The sequence below is a fragment of the Pristiophorus japonicus genome, chromosome 10 (assembly GCF_044704955.1).
Source record: "Pristiophorus japonicus isolate sPriJap1 chromosome 10, sPriJap1.hap1, whole genome shotgun sequence".
In the NCBI taxonomy this organism is placed as follows: Eukaryota; Metazoa; Chordata; class Chondrichthyes; family Pristiophoridae; genus Pristiophorus; species Pristiophorus japonicus.
This window is the reverse complement of record NC_091986.1, coordinates 129,860,364-129,872,836: the sequence shown is the minus strand read 5'-3', so window position 1 is coordinate 129,872,836 and position 12,473 is coordinate 129,860,364. Positions and strand designations below refer to the sequence as shown.

Below are 12,473 nucleotides of genomic sequence, written 5' to 3'. Positions count from 1 at the left end.
ATTGGATATATTCAAGAGGGAGTAAGATGTGGCCCTTCTGGCTAACGGAATCAAGGGGTATGGAGAGAAAGCAGGAAAGGGGTACTGAGGTGAATGATCAGCCATGATCTTATTGCATGGTGGTGCAGGCTCGAAGGGCTGAATGGCCTACTCCTGCACCTATTTTCTATGTTTCCATGTTTCTATGCCACATTTAACACAAGACACCATCTTGGTAAAGGAGTTGAAGCGTGTGCTAGGAACAGCTGCCTGGAGTATCATTAAGGAGCTGATTGACAATTAAATTGCTTGCTAATGCTCATTAAAGAGGCTGCACACCATTTTGGTGGATAACACTTAATTTAATGACCTCTCCTAACAGCGACCAGCTGAACAGGAATAAACACATCGTTGCTGAGTATTTTGAGCGCTACTTAAAACCATGCTCAGCTTTCAATGTTCATTTGCTGATTGAGATCGACCGATTACATTGCACTTGATAAGGGCTTTTCAGACACATCGGGAGACTTTGTGGGACATTTTGTCAAGACTTCACCAGCACTCCATCACATTTTTCCTGGATATTACCTTAGGACTTCATCTAAAAAGAGTTAGTGCTGTGCTTCTCCACCTTATTGGACACCTTACAGGAGTCAGCAGGAGTGGTTGGTCATGGGCATCTTGATATTGGTCCCCCTTGCTCTGCATGATGATTTTGAGGAGAAGCTGAGGCTCGGCAGAGCAGCACTAGCTGCTGCAGGAGAGAGGGACAGGAAGGTGAGGAGGACTTTCAGCAGGAGACCCTATCCATTCGGTATTCAGAGAGCATACTCTTACATTCGCATGATCCAAGATCAGTGCATGAGGAGGTTGTGTTTTACCAAGAGATCATTACAGAGCTCTGTGGCCTCGTTGAAGAAAGTCTCAGATGTCGCAGCACAGCCAGGACTGCATTGCCTGTGGTAGTCTTGGTCATGGTTGTTGTGTATGTTTAATAGATGGATGTATCCTGTACACGCAATGTACAATTACGTAAGACCAATGAATGTATCGTTATACTGTATACAATATGCCTGTACCACCAGAGGGTGCTACTGGTGGAGACCTAGGGGTCACCTGCACACTGCAGGTAACCAAGTATAAAAGGGAGCTCACCTTACCGTACCCTCATTCAGGAGCTGCAATAAATGGACTAAGGTCACAACAGTTTAAGTGCAATACCTTACCTCATTGAGTCATTATTAGAGTGCTTACAGACACAATAACTGGCGATGTGATTACGAATTTCCACGCGAAAAATGGCTAACCTTGGCAACTTTCAACAATTCGCTGATGGGGAAGATTGAGATGCCTTTGTGGAAAAGCTCGAACACTAATTCATCGCGAATGACCTGGCTGGTGACACACCGACCTCGCTGACTGATAAGCGCAGAGCTATCTTGCTCAGCAGTTGTGGGCCCACCGTCTATGGCATTGTCAGGGACTTGCTAGCCCCAGAGAAGACGACAACCAAAACGTACGTGGAGCTCGTAACGATGATACAGGAACAGCTCAAGCCTAAAGAGAGCATCCTCACAGCCAGACACACACACCGGCGGCCTGAAGGCCAAGAAATCGCAAAATATGCTGCAGACCTGAGACGATTGGCTGCACCGTGTGATTTTGGCGACCACCTCACCGAAGCACTGAGGGACATCTTTGTTATTGGAATCGCCCACAAGGGCCTCCTCCACAGGCTGCTCTCTGCGGACACCACGGTCACCCTGCAGAAGGCAATCAATGTCAGCCAGGCATTCGTGGCCTCGGCCTGCGATTCCAAGAGGATGATGACTCACCCCCAGGACTCTAACCCGGCAAGTACCGTGAACCGACTGGCGCCTTTTACAGGCAAGACTGCTGAACGCAGTCTCTCTCAGGGTAGAGAGAGCAGAACCCAGAGTCTTGCAACCCTGAGTCCGCCACATGGGGCCAACTGGCCAGCCCCATACTGGCGCTGTGGAAGAAATCACAGGGCCCACCAGTGCCAATACAGAGAGGCTGTAACATTAAAGGCCATCTCCAGCAAATGTGTAAAATAAATTTTACTCACCGAACCATTCTATGATTTTGTGATTCTATGGGAGAAATTGCCCTGTGCCCCGATTGGGGGCAGTAATCTTCTGGGGCCAGGACTTTTAGCACCCGGCATAAAAGTCCCCCCCCCCAGCCGCGGAAATGCACTTATCGCCCCTCAAAGGAAGTGGAGAGCAAACCCGTGCTCCAGGATGCTAGGGGAGGGCTGCTGCGCACTCTGCAAGGCCTCTGATGGCCTCCACGAGGCTAACAGAGCTGCGTGCAACTGGGCCCACAGCCCGGCATCCAAGCCGGAGTGCCAGGCTGCACGATGGCAGCCCGGACCATGCTAGGGCCGCCATCATCGAGCTGACCCAAGAGTCGGCCGACAAAAAAAAATGGCGGCTCTGGGTGCTGGTACCCTCCTCTTTAAGCACCGCCCTGTGTGCGGATGTCGGCCAGCCTCATGATTACCGCACGGCAATTCTCCCCGCGGGCAGAAAGGGGTTGGCGCGGGGCGGTGAGGGACCCCTGGTTATTGACCCCTCTGCTAAGGGGAATAGGTCTTTCTTATCCACTCTATCTAGGCTCCTCATAATTTTATACACCTTAATTGGGTCTCCCCTCAGCCTCACCTGTTCCAAAGAAAACAACCCCAGCCTATCCTATCTTTCCTCATAGCTAAAATTCTCCAGTCCCGGTAACATCCTCGTAAATGTCCTCTGTACCCTCTCTAGTGCAATCACATCTTTCCTGTAATGTGGTGACCAGAACTGCACGAGTACTCTAGCTGCGGCAGAACTAGTGTTTTATACAGTTCAAGCATAACCTCCATGCTCTTGTATTCTATGCCTTGGCTAATAAAGGCAAGTATCCTGTCTGCCTTCTTAACCACCTTATCTACCTGTCCTGCTACCTTCAGGGATCTGTGGGTTAGCACTCCAAGGTCCCACTGTTCCTCTTCACTTCTCAGTGTCCTACCATTTATTGTGTATTCCCTTGCCTTGTTTGCCCTCCCCAAATACATTACCTCACACTTCTCTGGATTGAATTCCATTTGCCACTGTTCTGCCCACCTGACCAGTCCGTTGATGTCTTTCTGCAGTCTACAGCTTTCTTCCTCATTATCAACCACACAGCCAATTTTTGTATCATTTGCAAACTTCTTAAATCATACCCCCTACATTCAAGTCCAAATCATTGATAATTTTCTCTCTTGCTTCTCTTAACAGCCTGGGATACATTTCATCCAGGCCTGGGGATTTATCCACTTTCAAAGATGTTAAACCCCTTAATACTTCCTCTCTCACTATGTTTATTTTATCTAATATTTCAAACTCCTCCTCCCTGCTCTGACACTGATTTACCTTCAAGTAGCTGTTTCCAGTCCACTTTGGCTAAATCACATCTCAGCTTCGTAAAATTAATTTTTCCTCAATGGAGAACTTTTATTCCCGGTCTATCTTTGTTGTTTTCCATAACTACCTTAAATCTAACTGAATTATGATCAGTATCAACAAAATGCTCTCCCACTGCTATCCCTTCCATCTGCCCAGCTTCATTATTAAAACTAAGTCCAGAACTGTCTCCTCTCTTGTTTGGCTTGTTACATACTAGCTAAAAAAAGTTCTCCTGAATGCATTTGAAGAATTCTGCTCCCTCTATACCTTTCACACTAATTCTATCCCAGTTATTATAAGGGTCGTTGAAATCCCCTATTATTACTGCCCTATTTTTGCACTTCTCAGAAATGTGCCCACATATTTGCTCTTCTATCTCCCTCTGACTGTTTAGGAGTCCGTAGTACACTCTCAACAGTGTGATTGTCCCTTTTTTGTTCTTCAGTTCAACCCATATGGCCTCATTTGATGACCCCTCTAATGTATTAACCCTCCACATAGCTGTAATTGTTTCTGTAATCAATATTGCGCCCCCCCCACCTTTTTTATCCCCCTCGCTATCTCGTCTGAAAATCTTGTAACCAGGAATGTTGAGCGGCCGTTCCTGCCCTTCTTTCAGCCATGTCTCAGTAATAGCTATAATACCATACTCCTATATCTACCTCTGCCCTGACTCATCTGCCTTATTCCCTATACTCATTGCGTTGAAGTATATACCATTTAGCACTGCCAAACTCCCTTGTTACCTATTTTCTAGTCTTTGTTTCCTCTGCCTTCCAAACTCACTCACGAATTGTCTGCCTTCCACTTCCAGCTTTTCTTCTCTCCCTTCTGAATCTACTCTCAGGTTCCCATCTCCCTGCCAAGCTAGTTTAAATACTCCCTAACAGCACTAGCAAACCCCCCTGCGAGGATATTGGTCCCGGCCCTGTTGAGGTGCAACCTGTCCGGCTTGTACAGGTCCTACCTTCCCCAGAAATGGTCCCAATGCCTCAGGAATCTGAAGTCCTCCCCTCTTGCACCATCGCTTCAGCCACGCATTCATCTACTCTATCCTATTATTTCTGTCTTCACTAATATGTGGCATCGGTAGTGATCTGGAGATTACTATCTTTGAGGTCCTGCTTTTTAATCTCTTTCCTAGCTCCCTAAAATCTGCCTGCAGGACCTCATCCCTCTTTCTGCCTATGTCATTGATACCGATATGGATCACGACCTCCAGCTGTTAACCCTCCCCCTCAGGATGTCCTGCAGCCATTCAGTAACATCCTTGACCCTGGTACCAGAGAGGCAACATACCATCCTGGAGTCACGTCTGCGGCCGCATAAGCGCCTGTCTGTTCCCCTAACTATTGAATCCCCGATCGCTATGGCTCTTTCACTCTTTTTTGTCCCCCCTGCCCCCCCCCCCCCCCCGTGCAACTGAGCCACCCATGGTGCCATGGACTTAGCTCTCACTGCACTCCCCAGAGGAACCATCGCCCTCACCAATATCCTGAACTGAAAACCGGTTGGTGAGCGAGATGCTCTCAGGGGAGTCCTGCCCGACTTGCCTGGTCCTCCTTGTCTATTCCCTCGCTGCCTGCACACTCTTAAGCTGCGGGGTGACCACCTCTTGAAATGTGCTATCCACGAAGTTCTCAGCCTCACGGATGCACTGCAGTGACACCGGCCGCCGCTCAAGCTCCAAAACCCAGGACTCGAGCTGCTCTAGCTGGTGACACTTCCTGCACACGTGGCCATCCAGGCCACAAGAAGCATCCAAGACTTCCCACATGGCACAGGATGTGCATTCCACGGGACTGAGCTGACCTGCCATGCCTCTATTAGATTATTAACTAAAGTTTTTCGTATACTCCAGTGCCCTAACATAGAGAGAAGAAAAGACAACAGTGATAATCACCAACCAATCACCTACCTGCTGTCCTGTGACGTCCCTCCTTGATTTGTTTTTTGGCTCCCTCTCCCCGCTCTCAGGTCTCCGCTGCCCTTTATACCCACACCACTCTCGCTGCTCTCGAGTCTCTGCTGTTCTTGCTCCGCGATTCTGTTGCTCAACCAATCAGATACCAGTGTTGTCACTCCGGGATTTTTTTCTCTCTCTGTTCCCGACCAGGTTCGCTGCTCTGCAAGTCTGGGTCTTCGCTCCGCTGCTCCTTATATCCGGCTCTCCTCTCTGTTCCCGACCAGGTTAGCTGCTCTCCTCCTCTTCCTCCGGGGGTGGGGGGGTGAGGTGGTTGTTGCTGTTCCTGAACCTGCTCCATGGGGCGAGGTGGATCTTGCTCCTGGGAGCCTGCAATGATAAAGCTGAAAAGGTTAGGGTGCAGCGAGTGTGGCCACTATATGACGATGTATGTGATGAGACCGTATAGAGCTTGGGAGTGAGGAGAGCTTTGGGGGATTAGGGATCAGGAATAGTTGTGCATCTGCAAGGAAACTGCATATATCTCTGGGCAAGATGCCCCCTGCTCTGCCTCTGGCCAGGGCGTCTCCCATTCCCCTCCCAATCACTGCCTCCTCAAGGCGAGTGATATCATGAGGTTGTGCTTCCCCTCACCCAGGTGGGTCCTGCTGCCACCTGTTATGTGCTGCTATTTTTTCCTGGAAGAGAAAGAATGGTGATTGTGATTGAGTGTTTTGGCAGCTGCATTTATGTGTGTGTGTGATGCCTCACATGGTTGAAGAGCTTTGAGATGTGAATAGTGCATGTGAAGGATGCAATAGGTGTGGGGTGTGTGACTGTCAGTGTATCATTAGATGGTGGATGAAATGTGTTGAGGTTGTGATGCTGGTGGTGGTGGTGCCTCTTATATTTCCTCCTTTCACACCATTATTGGCAGGTGTGCTATCAGCTGTTTATATCGCTCTCCTCTGTTGGCCTGCTGCAAAACACAACATTTTGATCAAGCTACCTAATATATCCTCCTTTGGCTTCAATTATTTTCTTTACAACTCTGTGAAGTGCTTTAGGAATTGTCTTCCACATTAAAGGCGCTACATAAATACAAGTTGTTATTGGTCATTGTTGCTGTTAATGATGGTGATGAAGAACAGTATTGGGCTACTTCTTGCGGCAGGCACTAGGCTATCCAAAAAAATGGTTACAGCAGTTTTCATTTAAACGTGAATCTTTTCTATGAATTTAACATGGATGTAAACTTTTTTCCAGATCAAAGGTATGCCATTCGGAAACATTTTTTCAATCAGTGATGGCCTCCTGGACAACAGTACTGGTATTCCGTTCTTCTATGTCACTCCAATGGACAGCACAGTTGCAGATCTGATGAACAATCCCAGTGCTTCTTTAACGTTGTCAGAGGCAGAGATAGATTACTGTAGGTATGTTCATCCCAATAGCTTCATGCTGCTATACAAGGCCATACACTAACCCCAAGCTAGTTCTCTGTTTCCGTACTGATCTGTTTTCCTCCTCCTTCTCAGGTTTATGAATTTGCAGTGCATTGCTTTGTGGCAGGAAATAAATCAAACAAATTTTGAGCATCGATGATAAGATCTATTGCATTAATGTTCAATCCCATATGTTGGATTGAGCATTAATGCAACAGACGTGTCAGGAAAAGAGCTTGGTGATTATTGTAGAAAAATCCTTGAAACCATTGGCCTACTGTCATCATCATCATCGGCAGTCCCTTGAACTGAGGATGACTTGCTTCCACGTCAAAAAGTTCACAGGTGTTTCAATGATGGATTTAAAATTCCAGGTCCGAACTAAATCTTGAAGGGTGGAAGATGCCTGTGCGTGGATTTTTTTAACGTGTGGTGACCGTTGCACACCAGCCACCACACGGGCTTGACAGAGCAACGTCTTGGTCCAGTAGCAAGGATTAACCAAGACTAATATGTCCTTACTATACAGTACAAATGCACACGAGGCCCATACTAGAGAGAAGGTCACTCTGTGACCAGTAACCTTTATTAGCCAGCACTGAAGTGGAGAAGATGGGTGGAGCTTTCCCTTTTATACCTGAAAGTCCAGGTTAGGAGTGTCTCCCACAAGTTCACCACCTAGTGGTCATTGTTCTCACGGTGTCCAACTTAGGTCAGTTTATACATGGATTGCAATGACAGGTGAATACATGACATCCCCTTCCCCGCCAAAGTCTTATTGGGATCACAGGTTAAGTCTCTGGTGGGTTATGCTCCCTTGTAGAGCGCCTGAGTTGGGGCTCCGGTTGTTGGTCGCCGGCCTGAGTGTCTGCTGTTTGCGGTGCCTCAGGCCCGTCCGGACTGCCCACAGTGACTGGGCTCTCCTCCACTTGGTTCTGGTGTTCGGTCACCTGTGGTGGAGTGAACTCTACATCGTGTTTTCCTCTGCTTCTTCAATGGGGTTGCTGAACCTCCTTTTTGTTTGATCCACGTGTTTGCAGCAGATTTGTCCACTAGTAAGTTTAACTACCAGAATCCTATTCCCCTCTTTGGCAATCACAGTGCCTGCGAGCCATTTGGACCCTACAGCGTAATTAAGGACAAAAACAGGGTCATTGACATCAATACATCGCGCCCTCGCATTCCTGTCATGGTAGTCACATTGTGACTGACGCCTGCTCTCAACAATTTCTTTCATAGTGGGGTGTATAAGGGATAACCTGGTTTTGAGCGTCCTTTTCATTTTCAGCTCTGCGGGTGGAACCCCTGTGAGCGAGTGTGATCGGGATCTATTGGCCAACAAGAGGCGTGATAAGCAGCTTTGTAGGGAACCCCCTTGGATTCTGAGCATCCCCTGTTTGATTATCTGCACTGCTCATTCTGCCTGGCCGTTTGAGGCCGGCTTGAACGGTGCCGTTCTGACATGGTTGACACCATTTCCTGCCATGAAGTCCTGGAATTCAATGCTTCTAAAGCACGAGCCATTGTCGCTGACCAAGACGTCCGGTAGACCACGGGCGGCGAACATTGCCCGTAGACTTTCTACCGTGGCAGAGGATATGCTTGAATTGAGAATGTCACACTCAATCCATTTGGAGTAGGCGTCTACTACAACCAAAAACATTTTTCCATCAAAGGACCTGCATAGTCCACATGGATGTGTGACCATGGCTTGGCGGGCCAGTACCAGGAGCTAAGGGGGGCTTCCCTGGGCGCATTGCCCAGCTGGGCACACGTGTTGCACCTGCGAATACAAAGTTCCAGGTCTGCATCTGTCCCTGGCCACCGCACGTGTGACCTGGCAATTGCCTTCATCATGACAATGCCCGGGTGCTCATTGTGGAGTTCTCGGACGAACGCCTCTCTGCCCATCTGGGGCATGACTACTCGGTTTCCCCACAGTAGGCAATCGGCCTGAATCGAGAGTTCATCCTTGCGCCTGTGAAATGGTTTAAATTCCTCAGGACATGCCCCGTATGTGGCTGCCCAGTCCCCATTCAGGACACATTTCTTGACTAAAAACAGTAGCGGGTCTCTATTTGTCCAGACTTTGATCTGACGGGCTGTCACGGGTGAGCCTTTGCTTTCGAAAGCTTCAACAGCCATGACCATCTCAGCAGCATGCTCGGTTGCCCCCTCAGTGGTGGCTGGTGGGAGCCTGCTGAGTGCATCGGCACAGTTTTCAGTACCCTGTCTGTGCCGAATTGTATAGTCATAGGCAGCTAACGTGAGTGCCCACCTCTGTATGCGGGCCGACGCATTTGCATTTATGGCCTTGTTGTCGGCCAAAAGGGACGTTAGGGGTTTGTGACCTGTCTCCAGCTCAAATTTCCTGCCAAACAGGTACTGGTGCATTTTTTTTACTACATATACACATGCAAGCGCTTCCTTTTCTACCATCCCGTAGCCCCTTTCTGCCTGGGACAGACTTCTGGAGGCACAAGCTACCGGCTGCAACTGACCCTTGGCATTAACATGCAGCAACACACACCCAACCCCATAGGACGTCGCATCGCACATTAAAACAAGTTTCTTTCATAGCGTTAACAGATTGTTGGAGAATAACAAATTGCGTGCTCTATCAAAAGCCCTTTCCTGGCTGTCCCCCACAGACCCATTCGCGACCTTTGCGTAGGAGCATGTGTAGCGGCTCTAACAGCGTGCTCAATTTGGGAAGAAAGTTACCAAAATAGTTCAGGAGCCCCAGGAACGAACGCAGCTCCGTCGTGTTACGGGGTCTGAGTGCTCTCTGGATCGCTTCCATTTTGGACGCAGTAGGTCTGATCCCGTCTGCTGCTACCCTCATCCCCAGGAATTGTACCTCTGGAGCTAGGAAGACGCACTTCACCTTTTTCAGTCGCAGCCCTGCCCGGTCCAGTCTGAGAAGCACCTCCTCCAGGTTGTGGAGGTGTTCTTCAGTATCGCGACCCGTGATGAGGATGTCGTCTTGAAAAACCACCGTCCTTGGAATCGACTTGAGGAGGCTTTCCATGTTTCGTTGAAAGATCGCGGCGGCCGAGCGAATCCCGAACGGACATCTGTTGTACTCAAACAACCCCTTGTGTGTCATGATGGTGGTCAGCTTCTTCGATTCACTCGCCAGCTCCTGGGTCATGTAAGCTGAGGTCAGGTCCAATTTTGAAAAATGTTTGCCACCGGATAGCGTCGCAAAGAGGTCCTCCGCTCTCGGTAGCGGGTACTGGTCTTGGAGTGACACCCGATTGATGGTGGCCTTGTAATCACCACATATCCTGACCGACCCATCCGCCTTGAGCACCGGCACAATTGGGCTCGCCCAGTCACTGAATTTGACTGGCGAGATGATGCCTTCCCTCAGCAGGCGGTCCAATCCGCCTTATATCTTTTCCCGCATCATGTACGGCACCGCTCTGGCCTTGTGGTGTACTGGCCTGGCGTCCGGGTTTATGTGAATCACTACCTTGGTCCCCATGAAAGTGCCAATGCCGGGTTGAAATAGTGAGTCAAATTTGTCCAGGACCTGTGAGCATGATATTCACTCCACAGAAGAAATTGCATTGACATCGCCCCATTTCCAGTTCATGACAGCAAGCCAACTCCTCCCCAGCAGTGCGGGACGGTCCCCCGGGACAATCCAGAGTGGCAACCTGTTCTCCGAATCTTTGTGAGTCACGATTACCGTGGCGCTGCCTAGCACCGGAATTATCTCCTTTGTATATGTCTGTAGCTGTGTGTCAATCGGCAATAATTTTGGCCTCCTGGCCTTGGACGCCCACAACTTGTCGAACTGTTTGATACTCATCAGGGACTGGCTGGCCCCTGTGCCTAGCTCCATTGATACTGGGCACTTTCATCTTTATCGGTGGCGTCCTGGTGTATGATCTGTATATGTGCTCCACATGAACTCGCTGAACTTCAGTTTCCAGCGATTTCCCCCAGTGTCCATTTAGCCTCGTAGGGCTTCCCTCAGGCCCGTCCTCCTCGTACATCAACCTGGCTGCAGGCTTGCTGCACATGCGCGCCAAGTGACCGCTGACATTGCAGTTTCTGCAGGTATATTGCTGATACCGGCAAGCTCTGGCTGTGTGTTTGCCTCCACACCTCCAACATGTGCCGTTGTTGGAAACAAAAGGTCCATTACCAGTCGATCGTCTCTGACTGTTTCTGTAACTGTCCTTAAACGCACCATTGACAGGTTTGATGGCCCCATTACTGGCCGTATTGTCCCTTGCGATGGCATGAATCGCCGTTCAGCTAGCTATTATCTCTGTTGAATTCCCCTTTTGGGTTCGACTACATGCTCGGGCATATCCGATTGCCCCTGTCTGCCTGGAGAACTGTGTGCCGCGTTAACAATGTTGACTCCCTGTCCATTTGCTGCATTTAAACCAAGATTTTTGTCAAACATCATTCTGGTCTCTTCCTCCCCTGAGATAAATGTCTGGGCCATCAAAGCCGCCGTTTCCAGAGTCAAGTCTTTGGTCTCAATCAGTTTCCTGAGAACCCCAGCGTGCCCGATGCTCTCAATAAAAAAAGTCTCGCAGCACCTCTGCTCTGCATGCATCTGTGAACTTACATCGGCTCGCCAGTCGCCGGAGGTCTGCCACGAAGTCTGGAACGCTTTGCCCTTCTCGCCGCCAGTGCATGTAAAACCGGTGTCTCGCCATGTGCTTGCTGCTCGCCTGTTTAAAGTGTTCCCCGATCAACTTACTGAGCTCTTCAAAAGTCTTGTCCGCCGGCTTCTCTGGCGCTAGAAGGTCCTTCATCAGGGAGTACGTTCTGGATCCACAAACCATCAGGAGATGAGCCCTGCGTTTGTCGGCCGAATCCTGTCCCAGCCATTCCTTAGTGACAAAACTTTGCTGTAGTCTCTCAATAAAATCATCCCAATCATCACCAACACAGTATCTCTCTTCTGTGCTGCTAGTGGACATGCTCGCGTAGTTTAAATCCTAGTTTCTCATCGCCAATAATATGTCCTTGCTATACAGTACAAATGCACACGAGGCCCATACTAGAGAGAAGGTCACTCTATGGTCAGTAACCTTTATTAGCCAGCACTGAAGTGGAGAAGATGGGTGGAGCTTTCCCTTTTATACCTGAAAGTCCAGGTTAGGAGTGTCTCCCACAAGTTCACCGCCTAGTGGTCATTGTTCTCACGGTGTACAACTTAGGTCAGTTTATACATGGATTGCAATGACAGTTGAATACATGACAAAGACGACTGGGGACCAGCTCTGCTGCATGGACCTAGTGCGCACACGTATCGCAGTATGGGCTGGCCCGTGCTGCCCGTGGGCCCTCACCTCTTCTGGGCCCCGAACTTGCACCTCTCCTGGATCCCGATCACGTCCCTCTACAATCTCTCACCACTCCTTCGCCCCGACCTCGCCGCTCCTGATGTATCTGCCCACGCTCCAATCAGCGACCTGGACCTTGGTGATGTCCCTTTTCACTGCTGTTGCTCTCCTGCTCCAGCACCTGCTGCTCCTTGGAGTGGTACGCTACCACGCTGCTCCTTCCACTCCCCGGCCTGCTCCGATGGTGCTCGCAGACCGGGGGCCACACAGAGTGCTGGGCTAGGCCGCCACACTGCTCCTTCCGCTCCCCGGCCTGCTCCGATAGTGCTCCAGGGGATCCTTGAAACCATTGGCCTACTGTGCAGCTGCAGTGAAA

General features: G+C 49.6%; 1 protein-coding gene across 3 annotated transcripts in view; it reads left to right on the top strand.

Moving 5' to 3' along the window:
• The window catches only part of creg2 (cellular repressor of E1A-stimulated genes 2), a 78,522-nt gene that overhangs the window by 47,783 nt on the left and 18,266 nt on the right, over positions 1–12,473 (top strand). For all 3 annotated transcript variants that reach the window (XM_070892087.1, XM_070892086.1, XM_070892085.1), the window contains exon 2: positions 6,601–6,770. In XM_070892087.1, coding sequence (XP_070748188.1) covers positions 6,601–6,770 — 170 coding nt within the window. The remainder of the gene's footprint in view (positions 1–6,600; positions 6,771–12,473) is intronic.